A 21470-nucleotide genomic window follows, 5' to 3' on the forward strand; every position below is an offset into this window, starting at 1 on the left:
GGGTCCAGTATTCAGGATATATATTGCAGCACTCCTGTGATCACAGCTAACCATTTTAAATAAGAGGCTTTTAGGGGTCTACTCTTTTCTTCTAGGTTCAAGCAGTACCAATACACTGAGGTTTAGCTAAATGCTAAGACAAAAACAATCTGTGCAAATTAGGGAAGAGTGGAAAAAAAAGCACAGGGTAAAAAAAAAAAAGAAAAAAATATGATCCTGATATAAAATGGGGAAGGATGGAATTAAGTTAGGGGTCATGGTCAATTACTTTTTTTTATCAGTGATCAATCTTGAGTCAACAGTTAACAGTTTTTTAAACAATGCCTATAGCTTCTTTTAATCTTCAGTCTATTATGAGCTATTTTCTGCTTATTTTTTCACTACTCACTAAAGCAAAACTATATAAGGTCAATTGAAACTTTCAGCCACATTAAACCAGCTTTTAATCACAGAAACCAGATGGATCGTTGTAACAATTATTATCCAAACCATGAAATTATCAAAAATGATTAAAACTGTTGGTGTTGGCGGAAGGTTGTTTTGACCCATTTAATCATTTTGTGATCAAAGAAAAAAAAATGGTTGAAATTGACAAAAATATGCAAAAATTGCCAGCACTAGTTACCAGTGTAAAGGCCTTGTGTACGAACCCATGGCCATTCCATTACCATAAAGAAAAAGCTTTAGAACAGAAAATAAAAGGAGGTGTCCCAGGGATTTTATGGGCAAGGGTTGAAACCAGATATAGAAGTAGAGACGTATATAAAAAAAGTACAAAATTTATTGATTGAACAACAAGACGTACAGTTTACATGTAAAGGTAATAAAATCAAAAAAACTGTGGTTATATTACAGTATTCTACAGCAAGATTCTGAGCATGGCATAGGTCTCATGGTAGAAGGTCAATCAACTGTAATGTGGCAGAATGCACATCTGGGTCCTGCTGCATCAAGGCCTGCATCTCAAGGTGGCCCCATTGTGTGGAACAATTTAGGAGAGAAGAGGTCTCAGTGGTAAGTTTGAACATGGGTGTGGTAACTCTTAACCAAGAAATAGACTACAGGTAAATCTTGATAGCATTTCTTAAGAATTTAAAGAAATGCATCAAATCTACCAAAGGAGAGGAGTGTGCCGTCAAGCAACAGGGTCCTCAAAGATCGATAAAGGTGCACGAGAAACACCTAGGCAAAAAATGAAATTAATAAAATGAAAATGAGAGTAGGATATAAATACTCTATAAAAAGCTCCCACTTGAGCTTTTTATAGAGTATTTATATCATACTCTCATTGTAATACATATATTTAATATAATATAGCTTGGCTTCAATTGGCCCCTGAAGAAGGAATTTAACCCAAAAACTTTCTGAAACATATTGGGAGTTCTGAATGCATGCATATTGATTGGCCTCCTACCATGAGACCTATGACATGGCTCCAAATCTTGCTGTAGAATACTGTAATATAACCACTGTTTTTTTTTTATTTTATTACCTTTACATGGAAACTGTAAGTCTTGTTGTTCAATCAATACATTTTGTACTTTTTTATATACGTCTCTACTTCTATATCTGGTTTCAACCCCTGCCCATAAAATCCCTGGGGCACCTCCTTTAGTTTTCTCTCTTGACTTGACTAAATAGGTAGCCTTCAACTAATTTTCCAAACTTTAGAACAGGAGCCATTGTTTGGTCCCCTAAACAAGCTGCCACACAAAACCGTTGTTGGCTGGGAACAGTTCGAGAAAAACATGAAACCCCACTTAATCTGTAACTAAAGACCACATATCGTATACAAAAATAGAGAGAATCGTGGATCTGGACATCACATACAGCAACAAATCTTATCTGTAATTCATAATATCAAAATAATTATTTTTTTATGAACACTTTCATAATGTTTATATGTAAAAAAAAAAAAAGGCCACGTATTGCCTTTAGGAAAGCTGACATTTATTGGGTTTAATAATAGTCACAGAGAAACGAGCTTTCCAATTAATTAGGAACTTGTGGCATTACCGAGATAAACTATTAAGGCAGCCGTCTGATCGACTGGGTCGATATCACTGAGGATAAAACCTATTTATCAGGAACTTGTGACATCATAACAGCCATTCACATTGTGCAGCTTAATAAGACAGCTAAAGAAACAGGAGGCAAGTTGCTTCTTCTCACCCTGACAAGTACACCTCCATCTCTAGCTATTTTGAAAAGAAGGATTGCATGTATTGTACTGACCACTGGAGAGAAGCTCTGCAGTCATTTGGTTCATCAGTGATATTTGGCCAATATTCCAAATAGAAACCTTCTACGTCAATAACAGCAAATTATTGTTTCTACTTTTCATACACATCATTCATGTTTACTTACCTGCCATATTAATGTGATATTGTCTCCCTTCTGTAGATGATTATTTTGTACAATTCTCCAAAATTCGGGCCCCTTTACAGGCGCTGAAACATACATAAATGTATTTATTATATGTAATTTTTTAAATTCCACCTTTAACCCCTCTTAGTAAATAAAGAAACCACACTACCTCTGATATCCTTGATGATTGGACTAATAGGATCACTCCAGTCGCTCCAGTACCCTGATACATTCAAACCTCTACAGCGGACTTGAACGGCGTATGATTTACAGGCGTCAACCTCTTCTATGGTGATTGATCTATTAATATATATATCTATAACCTGAAAAATATGATGGATTTTTTGTTTGGTTAATATAACACTGATAGCCTACTGTGAAAAGAATATTCAATGTATTCACATGAAGGTATTGTCATCAGATACTGACTTCTCAGTTTTTGGTGGACCTGTTGATCTCGGTAACTAAAATCATAATTTTATCTCCTTATGGGTTGTAACTAGTCAAGCTTGGGTCAAAACTGGATAGTGTTATCCCCTTCTCTTTTTGTAATCAGAAAAGGAATACTATTGCTTGATATAAAGTTGAAAACTTTGGAGATGAAGAAGCTGATCCTGAGAATGCCCCTTAACCTTGATGTTCAGTGGGAGGAATGTCTCTCTTAACCCTTGTACACACGGTCGGACATTCTGACAACCAAATCCGTTGGATTTTGTCCGACGGATTTTGTCAGACGGATTTTGTCCGAAACTGTTGCATACACACGGTCGGACAAAGTTGTCGGAAAATCCGATTGTACATAACGTGATGAGGTTATTTCGTTACAACGGGACTACGTTCAGGCTAGTAGCCAATAGCTTTGGTCTAGGAATTTGATCCGAGCATGCGTGGCACTTTGTCCGTCGGAGTAGGCTACACATGATCAGAGTATGTCCGATCGGAGCATTTTGTCGGAAAATTTTATGGACAAGTTGGAAAACTTGGTCCGACGGATACTCAGACAGAAACAGTCCAATGGAGACCACACACAGTCGGATTATCCGACAAAACAGTCCGATAGGACACATTCCGTCGGAATCTCTGACCGTGTGTACAAGGGCTTACAGCGGCATTCAGAATGCCACCATTAAAAACAGCTAAAACGATCATTGGTGCCATGCTGTTGGCTCTGCCAAGTGGCATTGTCCCCAGAACCATGCAGACGACATCACATGGGAAGTCAATCATCCATAGCTCAAGGATCTCCTAGAAACCTCTGGAAAAACCCTGGAGTTCCACCGAACCCTTGAGAATGGCTTCCCTAAACTGTTGAGGGGCTTATGCAGATGCATACAGAATAAATCAAGAGTCAGTCCAGTGTAAAATCTAAAAATTTATCTGTAATTGTTTTAAAAAAAATCTCCATATCTGACTGTGGAAATTCAAGAAAACAATTCCATGTATTTGTGATAAATGCATTACTTTTTTTGAAAATAATTTAATTCTGTCTACCTCTGGTCTTGGAAAGGGGAATTTTTGGAATCTGACATAAGCCTACCTCTGAGGGATTCGATTCGGGCCAATCAATATAAATATGGATGCTGTAGTTCATCCATTTAAAGTCTGTTTACTACTTACAGTGATAAGAATATCTTACCATAAATATGGACACAGTTTTTAGATGTATTAGTGATTTTATATTTACGTAATAAAATTTGTGAATTTTTATTGTATATTCTGGTGTTTCTTGATAAAGTCCTTTGGGCATTTGGTATATGAATTTGACTATGAGCTGACAACAAACCTGCCTAGACTGCTACACAACTCAGCTGTTTCTTCTGAATATACCCCAACTGTGTCCCCAAAATGATACTTCCTATAAGAAGAAAACCAGTACCTTCCATGCACCTTCTTGCCTCTGTACACGGTAGCGAACCTGGTAGTGCATGTCAAAGACAGTGAACCTCGGTGGTGTCCACATCACCGATAAATATCCCATGCCCACCGTCATCTCAGCCTGGATGTTGGAGGGAGCATATGGCTTCACTAAAAAAAAAATACATAATTTATATTCTTAAACAGTTTTTAAAGATTTTTTTTTCTAATTTGGTCAAAGTATAGTACAGTATATGTATAGGGTAAATCCTCTTTCAGGTTTTTATTGATATCTGCATCCCTACTTGATAGATTCACCCATTCTACTCATTCTACTTGTTCTGGTGACTATTGTCAGCAAGACATAAAGTGGTGGTAAAACCAAAAAGAGGTGTCACTAGAAAAAGAGGGTTTAATGGGGACACCTGTTTATGAGGGTAATTCCTCTCATTTTGGAGGGATATCATCTCACTTCCTGTCGTGTCTCTGGGACAGGATGCAAAGGGAAGTCTCCTTTCAGGCTCAGCAATAGAATGCAATGCCAAGCTGCAGCAAGCAAAGCCAGCAGACTATTAACTGCATAAAAAAATTGATTTTTTCCAGATATAAAACTATAATCCTACTACTTTATAAAACTCTGGTTCAGCCCCATCTGGAGTATGCCGTCCAGTTCTGGTCACCAACTCTGGTCACCAATTTTCAGGAAGGATGTGCTAGAACTGGAGAAGGTCCTGGAAAGGACAACAAAGCTAATAAGGGGACTGGAGGAGCCCAGTTACAAATAACTGTAGTCTCTCTGGAGCAGAGACGCCTAAGAGGAGATTTGATAGCGATATACAAATCTCAATATTGATCCCAGCATTGGAAGAAAACTATTCAGTTTTAGGGAGCTTAAGAAGACACTTGACTACTCCATGCAATTAGAGGTTTAACCTTAAACTACATAGGGGATTCTTTACTGTTAGAGCAGTAAGGATGTGGAACTCAAGTATTAACCCTTTCAAAAAACTCTTAGCCCCTGTACACTCGGAGATTTCGACAACCAAATCCGTCGGATTTTGTCCGTCGGATCTAGTCCGAAACTGTTGCATACACACGGTCGGACAAAGTTGTTGAAAAATCCGATCATTCAGAACGTGATGATGTAATTTCGTTACGATGGGACTACGTTCAGGCTAGTAGCCAATAGCTTTGATGTAGGAATTTGATCTGAGCATGCGTGGCACTTGGTCCGATCAAAATTCTCTACACATGATCGGAGTATGTCCGATCGGCCCAGTTGGTCGGAAAATATTTCCAACAAATTGGAAAATTGGGTCCGACGGATATTCCGACGGAATCAGTCCGATGCATACCACACACAGTCGGATTATCCGACAACACGGTCCGATAGGACACATTCCGACGGATTCTCCGACCGTGTGTACAAGGGCTTAGATGGGTATCTTAGTAAGTGCAATATACAGGGATATGGGGAATGATATTGACTTAAACACACACATATACACACCCACACAGGTTGAAATGAATAGACTGGTATCTTTATTCAACTTTACCAACCATGCAACTTTGTAACTGAACTGAAACAGAAAAAAAGAAACTGACATGGGTTTTAAAACTTTCCTACTCCATACAAACCTATAAAGAAAAGTTTAGAGAATACCAATACATAGCCTTAAAATGTATGCTTTAAAGGTAGAGTTTAATTTGCTTATATTTGTTTGCTTATATGGTTCTTCCCACTCCCTTCCCTATCTAAGAAAATTTCTAAATCAAACCTTTCCATTTCCATTTTTCATTATAAAACTCACCTTTAGTCCAGCAATGTGGCGTCCTGGAGCTTACCACCAGCAAATTACATCTTTGAGCGGGTGTTGATCGCTGGGGCAATATGATGTCACTCCTGCACATGAGCGGGAGTTTAGTCAGCTTCGGGCATTGCTGAATTTGTACATTGGGCTGCTTGAGCACAACTCACTGTACAGGGAGGGGCAGGCAGGTAGGTGACTTTAATACAAGGGAGACAAAGCATGTCTCTTTTGCATTAAAAAAATCCTGCCTGTTCCCCCATTTTTATATTATATTTTGTATTATATTCACAGTCTCTGAAAGCCTCCTGCAGCATGTCTGCAATCTCTGACCATTTCTCATATCATCTCTGCAATCTATGACCATCTCTTTTATCATCTCTGAAATCTATGACCATCTGTTTTATCATGTCTGAAGTCTCTGACCATCTCTTGTATCATATCCACAGTCTCTGACAATCTCTTGTATCATGTCTGCAGTCTCTAACCATCTCTTGTATCATGTCTGCAGTCTCTGACCATCTTTCTTGTAATATGTCTGCATTCTCTGACCATCTCTTGCATCATGTCCAGGGCCATCTTTAAGGCAGGGCAAAAGGGGCAGCTGCCCTGGGCCCTGTCATTGTTGTGGGGCCCAAAGCAGCTGCCTCATACTTGCCAAATATCCCAGTTTAAATTCCCTTGTCCTTTGAAGTTTTAGTCCTGTGCTGTGTCCCGACATCTCAGTGTGAAGTGCTGGCACTAATGCTGCCCAGCTCTGCCTTATTGTTGTGTACAGATGACTCACCTGCAGACCCTGTGTTTACATGTAAATAACTGGCATTCATATGTAAATAGCAGCGGTCGGTGGCATTGATATGTAAATAAAGGAGGCATTCGTATGTATATCATGCCCCCCTGCAGTGAAGAGATGATGTGCTGTAACCTCTAGCAGCCAATCAATGAGCAGTAATACTGTACAGTAATCTTTAGCAAACAATCAACAAGCAGAAACCATTTGCTGTAACCTCTAGCAACTAATCAGTGAGCCGTAATGTGTGCTGTAACCTTAAGCAACCAGTCAGTAAGCAGTAATGATATGCTGTAACCTCTGGCAACCAATCGCAATTGCTGCCTGATCTGATACAGTAAACTGATTTTAAGTCTAGCTGCTATTTATTGTAAGTCTCAGAGCAGGTGGAGAGTGAAATTGCATGGGGGGGCCCAAGAAAATTTTTGCCCAGGGTCCAATCAACATTAAAGACGGCCCTGATCATGTCCGCAGTCTATGACCATCTCTTGTATCCTGTCCGCAGTCTCTAACCATCCTTGTATCATGTCCGCAGTCCCTGATCATCCTTGTATCATATCCGCAGTCTCTGACCATCTCTTGCATGATGGCTGCAGTCTCTGACCATCTCTTGTATCATGTCTGCACTAGTCTCTGACCTTCTCTTGTATCATGTCTGCACTAGTCTCTGACCATCTCTTGTATCATGTCCTAGAGTGTAAGCTCTAAAGAGCAGGACCCTCCAATTCCTCCTGTATTGAATTGTATTGTAACTGTACTGTCTGCCCTCATGTAAAGAGATGTGCAAACTGTTGGCGCTATATAAATTCTGTATAATAATAATGTCTGCAGTCACTGACCATCTCTTTTATCATGTCCGCATTCTCTGACCAGCTTTTGTTTCAAGCCCATAGTTACATAGTAGGTGAGGTTGAATAAAGTCCATCAAGTCCAACCTATGTGTGTGATTATATGTCAGTATTACATTGTATATCCCTGTATGTTGCGGTCGTTCAGGTGCTTATCTAATAGTTCCTTGAAACTATCAGTGCCCCCCGCTGAGACCACCGCCTGTGGAAGGGAATTCCACATCCTTGCCGCTCTTACATCCTTAGTCTTTGAGCACATCCTGTTAGGTGTCTACTGTATCTGACATGGAATATAATTTTATGTGCGGCCCTTTGGTGCTGTTTGGAGTCGCACTTGAGCCCCCTCTAGATCAAGAAAGTTGACCACCACTGCCCTGGTGTTAAAGTTAAAAAAATTAAATACAAAAAAAGCCTATTGATCCACTTTGTCATACTGAGCTTCCACTTCACACCAGCAGGTGGCAACATGTCCATAAGAATGGGAAAGAATTTTACCACTTTTCAAAAATGTTTTAGAAAGTGCACACAAATTGTCTCCTTAAAAAATGTTCATTCTCTTTAATTGTTATACTTTTTTTTAAGATAAATACGTTTATACGCTCAGCTTAACACATATTCATTTAATAAGATGTTTGTTTATTTAAGAGAAGAAAATCAAATAAAAAGCCAAATCCCGTCACTCCATTTTATGATCCCTACATTGTTCTGCATTTGCCCATACACCATTCCCTGGTACCGCAGTACCTCCTACTAATATTCATACTAAGGCGTAATAACACAAAAAAATATGGAATGCAATGCACTGATAAATGTGTGGACGGGAGGGCCCACGGAACCCAGAATCCCTTGGAAAGGTTGGGAAACCCTTGTTTCAGCTCCCCATGCACCTCTTATGTCTAGGACTCCCTGTGCCATCCTGGCACAGGGTAAGTGAGAAAATATATTGTGGATTACTTAAAATGGGACAGTAATATTAATTCACAATATCTCCCAGGATATATGTAAAGACTATTCTCAGTTTGTTTAATTCTGAAATTCTGAACAATACATGATCATTGAAAGAGCTGATCACATTGACCTCTAGAGACAGACTGTTTGGTCACTTGGGCTACCTTAAGTGCTGTGTTAATTAACATGCTAATTATATAGTTGTCTGCTAAGTTTTTACTAGAGGGGAGGGGGAGTATCCAGGAGCCACCTCGTTATCTAACCCCTTGTGTTAAAAGTGTATAAAAAAACTGTATTCAGGTTCTAATAAACAGTCTATGTCAGCAGCTAAACAAGTCTCGTCTTGTTTTGTGCTTGGGAGTGGTTGGGATATCTGATGTGTATATTCAGACTGGGAGGAAGTGGTATATGATGAAAGCACCTAAGCGGAGTGTAGGGACGTTTCGTCACAAAATGATTGTCAGGTCACCTAGAGCCCAGGTGATGATGCACACCGTAGGGCTTAGGAGTGCACCGCAAGGTTGTGGACCCTACGGCTGACTGCTGCAGACAGGGATCAAGGTGATAGGAAGGCAGGGCCGCCAGAACACCAAGATGGATTCCACCGGGGTTAGAGTGTAAGATTCCCTGGGGCGCGGAGTCTAAGAGCCAGCAGGTGTTCACCAGAGCCTCGAGTGGTGAGGATGGACTTGGCTGCAACTGGCTCCAGGTCGCGACCCCCAGCTCACACCCACAGTAGGCAACAGGAGGATAGGGATGGTGAGGGACAAAGCCAAGGTCGGGGCCACAAGCAGACAAGAATAGTCGGAGACACGCCAAAAGGTCAGGATCACAGGCAAACAAGGATAGTCAGGACACGCTAAAGTCGGTAACGGAAAACAGTAGAAGAGCACACGGCAGGTAACAGGAAGCTAACACACAAATGTTGATCAGCAGGATTGGCTAGCAGTGCACAGGTTAATATAGAGTAGTCTGATAGGAGCTAGGGTGGAGCCATGCCAGAGGATGGATTATAAAAGCAGTCAGGTGAGGCTTGGCTGGTCTCTAGAAATTAACACATGGAGACAGGTAAGCAGATGAACTCTATTGCATAACCATGACAATGATATTCAAAAAACCTAAAATTCTTATTAAAGAAAAAGGTCATTGCACATTTTGTCCATGTAATAGATGGAAAGTTGGAAAAATGACCGAAGGTCCGCTTTAATGGCACCCCTACACATCTGCCATGTGAGTGTTCTCGTGCTTGCCAAAACACATGGTGCCGCATGAAGTCCGGTGTGGCACGATTTGGCAAAAAGGCCAGGGACTTCTTTTGCAGGTTTCCCGTGCATAAGGCAGCCTATTGAAATGAATGCACTCCCCTATTCACAATGCACGAGAACACCTGGAAAACCTGCGCCCGCTCCATCACACCTACACAGTGTGAACGAAGCCTTAATAATTACATGTAGCATTTTGTTTCTCTTTCACTTGCAATGTGCCTTTGAAGGTTCTTGGGAATACAGCCATTCCCAGAAGAGTAAATTCCGTATCACAGCCACAATTCCTCCTCCCAGGTCATAGCCCTCTCCTCCTCTGGGAGGGTCTAAATGCTGCCTGTACTGGCCCAGCTCCTCCACCACATCCCGGTGTAAACTTTTATGTAGCTGCTGGAAGAGGAGGGAAGATGGAGAATAGCCTGCAGGGGTGCTAAATCACACCCAAGATGGCGCAGCCCAGTCTTAGGCCTTTTTAGATGTCTTTACAAGGGAGGCTTTTACAGGTAAATGATATACATAAAATACATTACATGCATATACAATCCTATAAGACAGGGTCTCTTTAAAGTTCAAGCCAAACCTTTTTGGCATCTGTGGCCATTATCTATCCCTCCGCCGTCCTGTGCAGTTGGTACCTGTAGACTTCCATGGGGTCATCTTTGGAGACCGCCCTATACCTGTGTATCAGTACTGACAGAGCATGACCAGCAGAAATTGGATTTTGACCACGAGGTGTGAAGACTCTAACAGGCCAGGGTTGCAACATGTAGGTAAGTATACATCTGGGGCAGAGATAGGAGGGTTACCTTTGTTCAGGAAGGTAGGTAGGGAAGATAACTTTAGTTTCTGCATACAGTTATCCTTTAACAATAACTAAAGATAATGTATATTAAGCTCATGGTATTCACATTGATATCTATAAAAAGCCCAGGGCTACATATTTCCTTCTATTGTGATATATGCGCAGTGCGGTCCCATGACTTGGAAGCTGATGGGTGTACAGGGCAAGATGGCTGGACTTAGGGTACATTCTGAAAAGAGTATTGATTTGGTTTGAAGCAAATGAAATCATCACTTACCTTCATCTCTGGGAATGACACAGATGGGTACAGACCGTAGCCGCCCCAAAGGGTGTTGTATTTCCACCCACATAGTATAACTGAATGTGGGTTTAATGGTGCTGAAAACACATCTGTAAAATCCGTCCTCCTGCAACGTGCAGCTTTTCTCTGCAGAGTTGCCGTATCTTATATTCGTCTGAATACAGTAACTCATATCCCTATAAAACAAGTTAAAGAATATCACTTAGTTGTGCACATATGTGTGTGTGCATGTGTATTTATACTGGCGGTGTCAGTAGGGCAGTGGACAGTGTCAGTAGAGAAGTGTATGGTGTCAGTAGGGCAGAGGTTGGTGTCAGTAGGGCATATGTTGGTGTCAGTAAAGCAGTGGATGGTGTCAGTAGAGCAGTGGACAGTATCAGTAGAGCAGTGGACAGTGTCAGTAGGGCAGTGGACAGTGTCAGTAGGGCAGAGGTTGGTGTCAGTAGGGCAGAGGTTGGTGTCAGTAAAGCAGTGAACAGTATCAGTAGAGCAGTGGGCAGTGACAGTAGGGCAGTGGACTGTGTCAGTAGAGCAGTGGACAGTGTCAGTAGAGCAGTGAACGGTGTCAGTAGAGCAGTGGACGGTGTCAGTAGAGCAGAGTATTGTGTCAGTAAAGCAGTGAATGGTGTCAGCAGGGCAGTGATTGGTGTCAGTAGAACAGTGGACATGTCAGTAGAGCAGTGGACAGTGTCAGTAGGGTAGAGGATGGTGTCAGTAGGGCAGTGAACGGTGTCAGTAAGGCAGTGAACGGTGTCAGTAGAGCAGGGGACGGTGTCAGTAGAGCAGGGGACGGTGTCAGTAGTTTTTATTATTTTTTGCAATTACATTTAATTTTTATTTGTTTCTTTTACAATTTTTTTAGGAGCCCCATTAGGGGTCTTTGGTGAAATATCAGGGGCTTAAACAGGGTGAAACTGCACCACACAGGCACACCTGTCACACCTATGGTTGTGCATTTGTAAAAAAAAAAAACACAGCTATTGATCCTTTGGAACTGCATGTACAGGTGAAACCAAAAAAATGAGAATATCATGCAAAAGTTAATTTTTTTCACTAACGCAACTTAAAAGGTGAAACTAATATGAGATAGACTCATTACATGCAAATCAAGATAGTTCAAGCCGTGATTTGTCATAATTGTGATGATTATGGCTTACAGCTCATGAAAACCCCCAAACCCACAATCTCAGAAAATTAGAATATTACATGCAATCAATAAACCAAGGATTGTACATAGAACAATATCGGATCTCTAAAAAGTATAAGCATGCATATGTACTCAGTACTTGGTTTGGGCCCCTTTTGCAGCAATTACTGCCTCAATGCGGGGTGGTATGGAAGCTATGGAAGCCTGTGGCACTGCTGAGATGTTATGGAAGACCAGGATACTTCAATAGCGGCCTTCAGCTCTTCTGCATTGTTCGGTCTCACAACTCTCATCTTTCTCTTGGCAATGCCCCATAGATTCTCTATGGGGTTCAGTTCAGGCAAGTTTACTGGCCAATCAAGCACAGTAATCCCATGGTCATTGAACCAGGTTTTGGTGCTTTTAGCGGTGTGGGCAGGTGGTGCCAAGTCCTGCTGGAAAATGAAGTCAGCATCCCCATAGAGATCGTCTGTGGAAGGGAGCATGAAGTGCTCAAAAATCTCCTGATAGACGGCTGCGTTGACCCTGGACTTAATGAAGCACAGCGGACCAATACCAGCAGATGACACGGCTCCCCAAATCAACACAGATTGTGGAAACTTCACACTGGACTTCAAGCATCTTGCAGTGTGTGCCTCTCCATTCTTCCTCCATACTCTGGCTCCTTGGTTTCCAAATGAGATGCAAAATTTGCTCTCATCAGAAAAGAGGACCTCGGACCACTGAGCAACAGACCAGGTCTGTTTTTCTTTAGCCCAGGTAAGACGCTTCTGACGTTGTTTGCTGTCCAGGAGTGGCTTGATAAGAGGAATACGACATTTGAAGCCCATGTCCAGGATCCGTCTGTGTGGTGGTGGCTCTTGATGCACTGATGACTTCAGCCTCAGTCCACTTCTTGCGAAAGTCCCCAACATTTTTGAATGGCCTTTTCCTGACAATCCTCTCCAGGCTGCTTGTGCACCTTTTTCTTTCCACACTTTTCCCTTCTACATAACTTTATATTAATGTGCTTTGATACGGAACTTTGGGAACATCCAACTTCTTCTGCAATTACCTTTTGAGGCTTTATATAGAGGGTGTCAATGATGTTTTTTTTAAACAACTGTCAGGTCAGCGGTTTTTCCCATGATTGTGATTCCCACTGAACCCGACTGAGAGACCATTTAAAGGCTCAGGAACCCTTTGCAGTGTTATGGCTTAACCCTTTCATGACTAAGCCTATTTTTGACATTTGGTGTTTACAAGTTAAAATCCATATTTTTTGCTAGAAAATTACTTGGAACCCCCAAACATTATATATATATATATATATTTTTAGCAGAGACTCTAGAGAATAAAACGGCGTTTGTTGCAATATTTTATGTCACACAGTATTTGCGCAGCAGTGTTTTAAACGCAACTTTTTGGGAAAAGGGACACTTTCATAAATTTAAAAAAAAAACGAAACAGTAAAATTAGCCCTTTTTTTTTTGCATAATGTGAAAGATAATGTTAACCTGCGTAAATAGATACCAAACATGTCACACTTTATAATTGCACGCACTCGTGGAATGATGACAAACTACGGTACCTAAAAATCTCAATAGGCGATGCTTTAAAATGTTTTTCCGGTTACCAGGTTAGAGTTACAGAGGAGGTCTAGGGCTAGAATTATTGCTCTCGCTCTGACGATCGCAGCGATACCTCACATGTGCGATTTGAACACCGTTTACATATGCGAGCGCGACTTCCGTATGCGTTTTCTTTGCTGCGTGAGCTCGCGCCAACGGGGGGGGGGGCGCTTAAAAAAAAAAAAATCTTATTTATTTTAAAATTAATTAATTGTTTTTAAAAATAAAAATAAAAAATGTGATCACTTTTATTGCTGTCACAAGGAATGTAAACATCCCTTGTGACAGTAATAGGTGGTGACAGGTACTCTTTATGGAGGGATGGGGGGGTCTAAAAGACCCCCCACCCCTCCTTTACACTTCAAAGTATTCAGATCGCCGATTTTTGGCAATTCTGATTCTGAATACTGTATATATTTTTAAATCCGGCGCCATTGGCAGCCGAGTAAGGCCGCGTACACACGCGGGGACTGTTCGCCCAACTTTGTCCGTCAAACAGTTTCAGCAAACAGTCCGCTCAAAATTAGCATGGACGGACATGGCCACACACGACGAACGAACAGTTTGCTGAAACCGTGCGCGATGACGTGAACGGCACGTACGACGGGACGAAAAATACGACGTCCTATACACTGCATTATAACTTTCGGCGTGTAAATCCTTTCTGAGCATGCGCGGAACTTAGTTTGACGAACAAGCCTACACACGAGGGGACTGTTCGCTGAAACAAAGTTTCAGCGGACAGTTTTTCGGAAATTCCGAAAAACCTTGTTCAGCGGACTGTTCGCTGAAACTGTCCGCTGAAAGCCCACACACGAGCGGACTGTCCGCCGAAACACTGTTCAGCGGACAAAGTTGGGCGAACAGTCCCCGCGTGTGTACGCGGCCTAAACCAGAAGTGACTTCATGACGTCGCTTCTGTGTTTACCATTAGGAGACTGGAATGAAGCCGCTTACGGCTTCATTCCAGTCCCTGCCCAGCCGCCGGAGGCATCGGATCGTGCATTGGTGCTCCTGATTGAACGGGAGCCCCGGTAAGAGTGGCGGGAGGTGGCGGGAGGGGGGGACTGCTTCTCCAGCATAACAGCCGAGCGGCTTTTAGCCGCATCGGTTGTTATGGCTGGAAAGCCAATCGCCTGCTCTGAAAAACGGTACCGGGATGAAGCCTGCAGGTGCGGGCATCATCCCGGTATAACCCCCGGAAGCCGAGTACGCACATCTGCGAACGCTCGGCGGCAAGAGGTTAATTAGCTGATTAGAGTGGGGCAATTTGAGCCTAGAATATCGCACCTTTTCACAAAATTCTAATTTTCTGAGATTGTGGATTTGGGGTTTTTATGAGCTGTAAGCCACAATCATCACAATTATGACAAATCACGGCTTGAACTATCTTGCTTTGCATGTAATGAGTCTATAGGTCCGTACACACGATTGGACTTTTTGACAACAAACATGCAAATTAGCTGTTTTGGAGCAACATACGACCGCGTGTACGCTCCATCGGACAAACTTTTTCAGTTTTCATCGGACTTTTGTTGGCTGTGCGAACGGACAGACTTTTTGACAACATAAGTCCGATGGAGCAAAGTCCGATCGTGTGTACAGAAAACCATCGGACTTTTGTAGAAAGTACAAACACGCACACTCAGAATCAATGCAAAAGATCAGACAACAATACAGAAGTTGACCAAAGGGTGGCGCTGGAGTAATTGAACGTCCTCTTTTGAAGTGTCGTCGTTGAAGGACGTTGAAACGTGACTACGTTCGTGTTTGTTGCCTAAAAAGTCTGATCGTGTGTATGCAATACAAACTTACAGCCAACGCCCTTTGTACAAAAAAGTTTGTACAAAGTCCGATCGTGTGTATGGGGCTTGGCTCGTATTAGTTTCACCTTTTAAGTTGCATTAGTGAAATAAATGAACTTTTGCACGATATTCAATTGTACTTGTTCTCTGCAAATGGGAGCCAAATCCAATTCATTCATGGGGAACAGAGTGAATCATACAGTACTGTGCAAAAGTTTTAGGCAGGTGTGAATAAATGCTGTAAAGTTAGAATGATTTCAAAAACATATTTTTACATATTTTTGTTTACTTTTGTCAATCTACAAAAGGCAAAGTGAGCCAACAGAAGAAAAATCTAAATGAAATCAATATTTGACTCCCCTTTGGATTCAATCCAGCATCAAATCTTATGCCCTGTACGCACGGTTGGACATTCCGACGATAAAATCCGTCAGATTTTTTCCGACGGATTTTGGCCCAAACTTGTCTTGCATACACACGGTCGCACAAAGTTGTCGGAAAATCCGATCGTTCAGAATGCGGTGACGTACAACACGTACGACGGGACTATAAACGGGCCAGTAGCCAATAGCTTCCGTCTTGTAATTTATTCTGAGCATGTGTGCCACTTTGTTCGTCGGAATTGTCTACACACGATCGGATTTTAAACGATCGGATTTTGTTGTCGGAAAATTTTAGCTCCTGCTCTCAAACTTTGTGCGTCGGAAATTACGACGGAAAAAGTCCGCCGGAGCCCACGCACGATCGGATTTTCCGACAACAAGTTCCGAGTGCACATTTCCTGTCGGAAAGTACGACCGTGTGTATAGGGCATTACACTTGTACACTTGCACAAAGTCAGGGATTTCGTAGGAATAGGGTCAGGTCCCAGGTGTATGATTAACCAATTATACCAAGCAGGTGCTAATGATCATCAATTTCATATGTCGATTGAAACACAGTCATTTTCCCCCCTCCTGGGGATCACTGAGCAGCCATCAGCATAATGTGATCAGTATTGGAGGACAGCCAATACCCCACTACTATCCGTACACAATCAACCCCTTCCCGTTGTCCACTCACTGGTAGGATCGGAATGTCCAGACGCTGTCCTTCAGAGATGAAATGTGCTTGGAGCTCCACCTGCAGGTCATAGCTGTGAACTCTCCATCAGTTTCGCACGTTATGCTTATATTAACATCTGCCAAGTAGTCCAACAAAAATATATTAGTCTGGCAAACAAAGTAGACAGAGTTAAGATTTACAAAGATCAGCCATGTCATGCAGAGAATAGTAATTGGGGCAAGGAGCTCTATTCTGACTTAATAATAATAATTAATTAAATGGTTACATTAGTCTCCCAAAATGAAATATTTTAGTTATAGGTGGAGCTTAAAGGGCTAAATCAGGCCCTGGCTTCCTATAGGTCTTAGACGCTCCAACAGTGAGATCTTCCCCCCCATATTTCCAAAATGTTTTGTACACCTTGAAGTTTTGTGTTCCCGCCCACCCTTGTGTGTCACAGCCCCTCCTCTTACATTCTCCATAGTATAAAATAACTCAACCGCTTTATGACCACCCAACACATTTGTGCAGCGGCAAAAGGGTGGTAGCTGGTGTGAAAGCCAATGACAGGCGTCACATGATGAGCTGATCGTGTAAGCTCTAACGAGCAGGGCTCTCTGATTGATCCCGTATTGAATTGTATTCTAACTGATCTTCTGCCCTCATGTTGTGAAGGGCTGCGCAATCTGTTTGCGTTATATAGCTCCTGTATGATAATAATAATAATAATAATAATAATAATAATAATATGGCCATATAATTGAAAGGGTTTATATGTCTAAATGGCGGACCACGGGCTGGATCAGGACCCAGCTACTGTCCCATCCAGACCCCCAGTCGTGTCATTTAGGAGCCGCTTCTCTTCCCCAGCCTCGGCCGCTGTCATTCTCTGCATGTCGGGAGGCGCAGCTCGGCATTTGTGATGTGACGGGGCAGTGCTGTGGGAGGGAGGGGTGATGTGGAGGGGGGTGGGGGCAGGCGATGTGAAGGGGGGCATTGCTGTGGGGGTGATGTAGAGGGGGTGGGGGCAGGTGATGTGACGGGGCAGTGCTGTGGGAGGGAGGGGTGATATACTGGGGGTGGGGGCAGGTGATGTGAAGGGGGCAGTGCTGTGGGAGGGAGGGGTGATATACAAGGGGGTGGGGGCAGGTGATGTGAAGGGGGCAGTGCTCTGGGAGGGAGGTGTGATGTGGAGGGGGTTGGAGGCAGGTGTTGTGAAGGGGAAGAGCTGTGAGTGGATGATGTGGGGGCAGGTGATGTGAAGGGGGCAGTGCTGTAGGAGGAGGAATGATGTGGAGGGGGTAGGGGCAGGTGATGTGAAGGGGTGTAGTGCTGTGGGAGGAAGGGTGATGTAGAGGGGGTGGGGGCAGGTGATGTGAAGGGGCAGTGCTGTGGGAGGGAGGGGTGATGTAGAGTGGGGTGGGGGCAGGTGATGTGAAGGGGTAGTGCTGTAGGGGGGGGTGATGTGGAGGCAGATGATGTGAAGGGGGGAAGTACCGTGGGAGGGAGGGGTGATGTGGGGGGTAGGGGCAGGTGATGTGAAGGGGCGCAGTGCTGTGGGGGGGTAATGTAGAGGGGGTGAGGGAAGGTGTTGTGAAGGGGCAGTGCTGTGGGAGGGAGGGGTGATGTTGAGGGGGGTGGGGGCAGGTGATGTGAAGGGGCAGTGCTGTGGGAGGGAGGGGTGATGTGGAGGGGGTGGGGGCATGTGATGTGAAGGGGCAGTGCTGTGGGAGGAGGGGTGATGTGGAGGGGGGCAGTGCTGTGGGAGGGAGGGGTGATGGGGAGGGGGGTGGGGGCAGGTGATGTGAAGGGGGGCAGTGCTGTGGGGGGAGGGGTGATGTGGAGGGCGTGGGGGCAGGTGATGTGAAGGGGCAGTGCTGTGGGAGGAGGGGTGATGTGGAGGGGGGTGGGGGCAGGTGATGTGAAGGGGCAGTGCTGTGGGAGGGAGGGGTGATATGAAGGGGGGCAGTGCTGTGGGAGGGAGGGGTGATGTGAAGGGGGGAAGTGCTGTGGGAGGGAGGGGTGATGTGGAGGGGGTGGGGGCAGGTGATGTGAAGGGGGGCAGTGCAGTGGGGGGTGATGTGGAGGGGATGGGGGCAGGTGATGTGAAGGGGGGCAGTGCAGTGGGGGGTGATGTGGAGGGGGTGGGGGCAGGTGATGTGAAGGGGGGCAGTGCTGTGGGGGGGAGGGGTGATGTGGAGGGGGGTGGGGGCAGGTGATGTGAAGGGGGCAGTGCGTTGGAGGGGGGATGATGTGAAGGGACAGAGCACACTACTACTAGATATTTTCAGCTGCACACTTTTCAACCAATCTGATGTATCAATTACACGTCTTTGCTTCATACAGATCTCCCAATATCTCACTCATCTAACAACACACAGCAATTCCACGTATTGAGTGTCAAGCAATCTTCTATTCCATGGTTGTAAGTACATGAGTGCTAAAAACATGAGATTACTTACAACCACGGAACAGAAGATTGCTTGTCACTCAATAGGTGGCATTGCTAACTTTCAAAAAAAAATATCCCAGTCTCTGAAGGGAGGGGGTCATGCTCTGCTTCAGTATGTCACAGTACATGTTGGCATTCATGGTTCCCTCAATGATCTGTAGCTCCCCAGTGCCGGCAGCACTCATGCAGTGCCAGACCATGACATCCCCACCACCATGCTTGACTGTAGGCGAGGCACACTTGTCTTTGTACTCCTCGCCTGGTTGCCCCCACACACGCCTGACACCATCTGACACCAAATATGTTTATCTTGGTCTCATAAGACCACACGGCATTGTTCCAGAAATCCATGTCCTTAGTCTGCTTGTCTTCAGAAAACTGTTTGCAGGATTTCTTGTGCATCATCTTTAGAAGAGGCTTCCTTGTGGGATGACAGCCATGCAGACAAATTTGATGCAATGTGCGGTATATGGTCTGAGCACTGACAGGCTGACCCCCCCCCCCCCCACCCCTACAACCCCTGCAGCAATGCTGGCAGCACTCATACGTCTATTTCCCAAAGACAACCTCTGGATATGATGCTGAGCATGTGACCTCAACTTCTTTGGACAACCATGGTGAGGCCTGTTCTGAGTGGAACCTGTCCTGTTATACAGCTGTATGGTCTTAACCACTGTGCTGCAGCTCAGTTTCAGGGTCTTGGCAATCTTCTTATAGTCTAGACCATCTTTATGTAGAGCAACAAAAAATTTTTTTTCAGATCCTAAGAAAGTTATTTGCCATGAGGTGCCACGTTGAACTTCCAGTGACCAGTATGAGAGAGTGAGAGCGATAACAAAAAAATGAACACACCTGCTCCCTATTCACACCTGAGATCTTGTAACACTAATGAGTCACATGAGTCATTAGAGAGAAAATGGCTAATTGGGCCCAATTTGGACATTTTCACTTAGGGGTGTACTCACTTTTGTTGCCAGCGGTTTAGACATTAATGGCTGTGTGTTGAGTTATTTTGAAGGGACAGCACATTTACACTGTTATACAAGCTGTACACTCACTACTTTACATTGTAGACAAGTGTCATTTCTTCAGTGTTGTCACATGAAAAGATAGAAGAAAATATTTACAAACACGTGAGGAGTGTACTCACTTTTGTGAGATACTGTATATATATATATATATATATATATATATATATATATATATATATATATATATATATACATACACACACATATATATATATATATATATATATATATATACACACAGTATACTGGTTGAGCCCAAGTCAGGTCTTCCTTGGATTGTTAGCTTTGGGTGGTCACCACCACCAGCTTCAAGAATAAATGGAGTTTGGTTGCAAGGACCCTCCTAGTAACTCTGTGAGGACTCTACAAGCATCATATTGCTTTACTCTTTGCTATCCAGGACTCCTTGGGCAGGAGGAATCTATTCATGGTGGAGTGTCAAAACTCTACGGAATCTATTTTTAAAACATTTGTTCAAGCCAAAAAGCCAAACTGAATTTCTCTGTATGTTTTCAAATAAATTAATTCCTGCATCATTCTAGTGGCCAAAGCATGAGAGAATCCTCTGAAAGACCTCAATGAGAAAACATGTGCCACATTTTGGCCACTAGATGGCACTGATGATATGGGAGTTAATCTATTTGAAACCATATGGTGAGCTTTAGTTCAGCTCAGGGCCTGTGCTTCCACTAGGCAAACTAGGCAGCCGCCTTGGGTGCCCTGCTGCCTAGGGCGCACAGCCACTTGTGTTCCTACACTCTTCACTCTGCAGAAAGCAACTCAGAATCAGCAGGCAGTCACCGCTCTGTTCACACATAGTGTCAGAGGTGGAGAACTGTGTCTGTATCTCATCTCCCCAATAATTGGAAGCAAGCAAACATTCATTGATGGACGCTGGTAGGCTGCATTTGATGGGCGCTGGTGAGGCTGCATTGATGGGCGCTGGTGGGGCTGCATTGATGGGCGCTGGTGGGGCTGCATTGATGGGCGCTCGTGAGGCTGCATTTATGGGCACTGGTGAGGCTGCATTTATGGGCACTGGTGAGGCTGCATTGATGGGCGCTGGTGAAGCTGCATTGATAGGCGATGGTGAGGCTGCATTTATGGGCGCTGGTGAGGCTGAATTGATAGGCGCTGGTGAGGCTGCATTTATGGGTGCTGTTAAGGCTGGATTTGATGGACGCTGGTGATGCAGCATTTATGGGCACAGGTAAGGCTGCATTTGATGGGCGCTTCATTAAAAAGGTGGGGGTTTACACAGGCAGGGAAAAGGGGGTGGAGTCAGGGGTGGAGTCGGGGGGGGGCGGCAAAATGAGGTTTCACCTAGGGTGCCAAAAACCCTTGCACCAGCCCAGGTTCAGCTTACACTAATGTTTCTGACATTCATGCAACTAACATTTT

The 21470-nt window shown here is 43.8% G+C and overlaps 1 protein-coding gene across 2 annotated transcripts in view; it reads right to left on the reverse strand.

The window, feature by feature from the left end:
- Positions 1-21470, reverse strand: part of LEPR (leptin receptor) — a 143998-nt gene that overhangs the window by 22019 nt on the left and 100509 nt on the right. For both annotated transcript variants that reach the window (XM_077450538.1, XM_077450539.1), the window contains exons 9-13: positions 16605-16722; positions 10957-11156; positions 4244-4392; positions 2537-2690; positions 2368-2450 (exon numbers count right to left, since the gene is read on the reverse strand). In XM_077450538.1, the coding sequence (XP_077306664.1) occupies positions 2368-2450; positions 2537-2690; positions 4244-4392; positions 10957-11156; positions 16605-16722 (704 nt within the window). The remainder of the gene's footprint in view (positions 1-2367; positions 2451-2536; positions 2691-4243; positions 4393-10956; positions 11157-16604; positions 16723-21470) is intronic.

Source organism: Lithobates pipiens, unplaced genomic scaffold (assembly GCF_037356315.1).
Source record: "Lithobates pipiens isolate NorthernLeopardFrog02 unplaced genomic scaffold, aLitPip1_a1.2 Scaffold_23, whole genome shotgun sequence".
Classification (NCBI taxonomy): domain Eukaryota; kingdom Metazoa; phylum Chordata; class Amphibia; order Anura; family Ranidae; genus Lithobates; species Lithobates pipiens.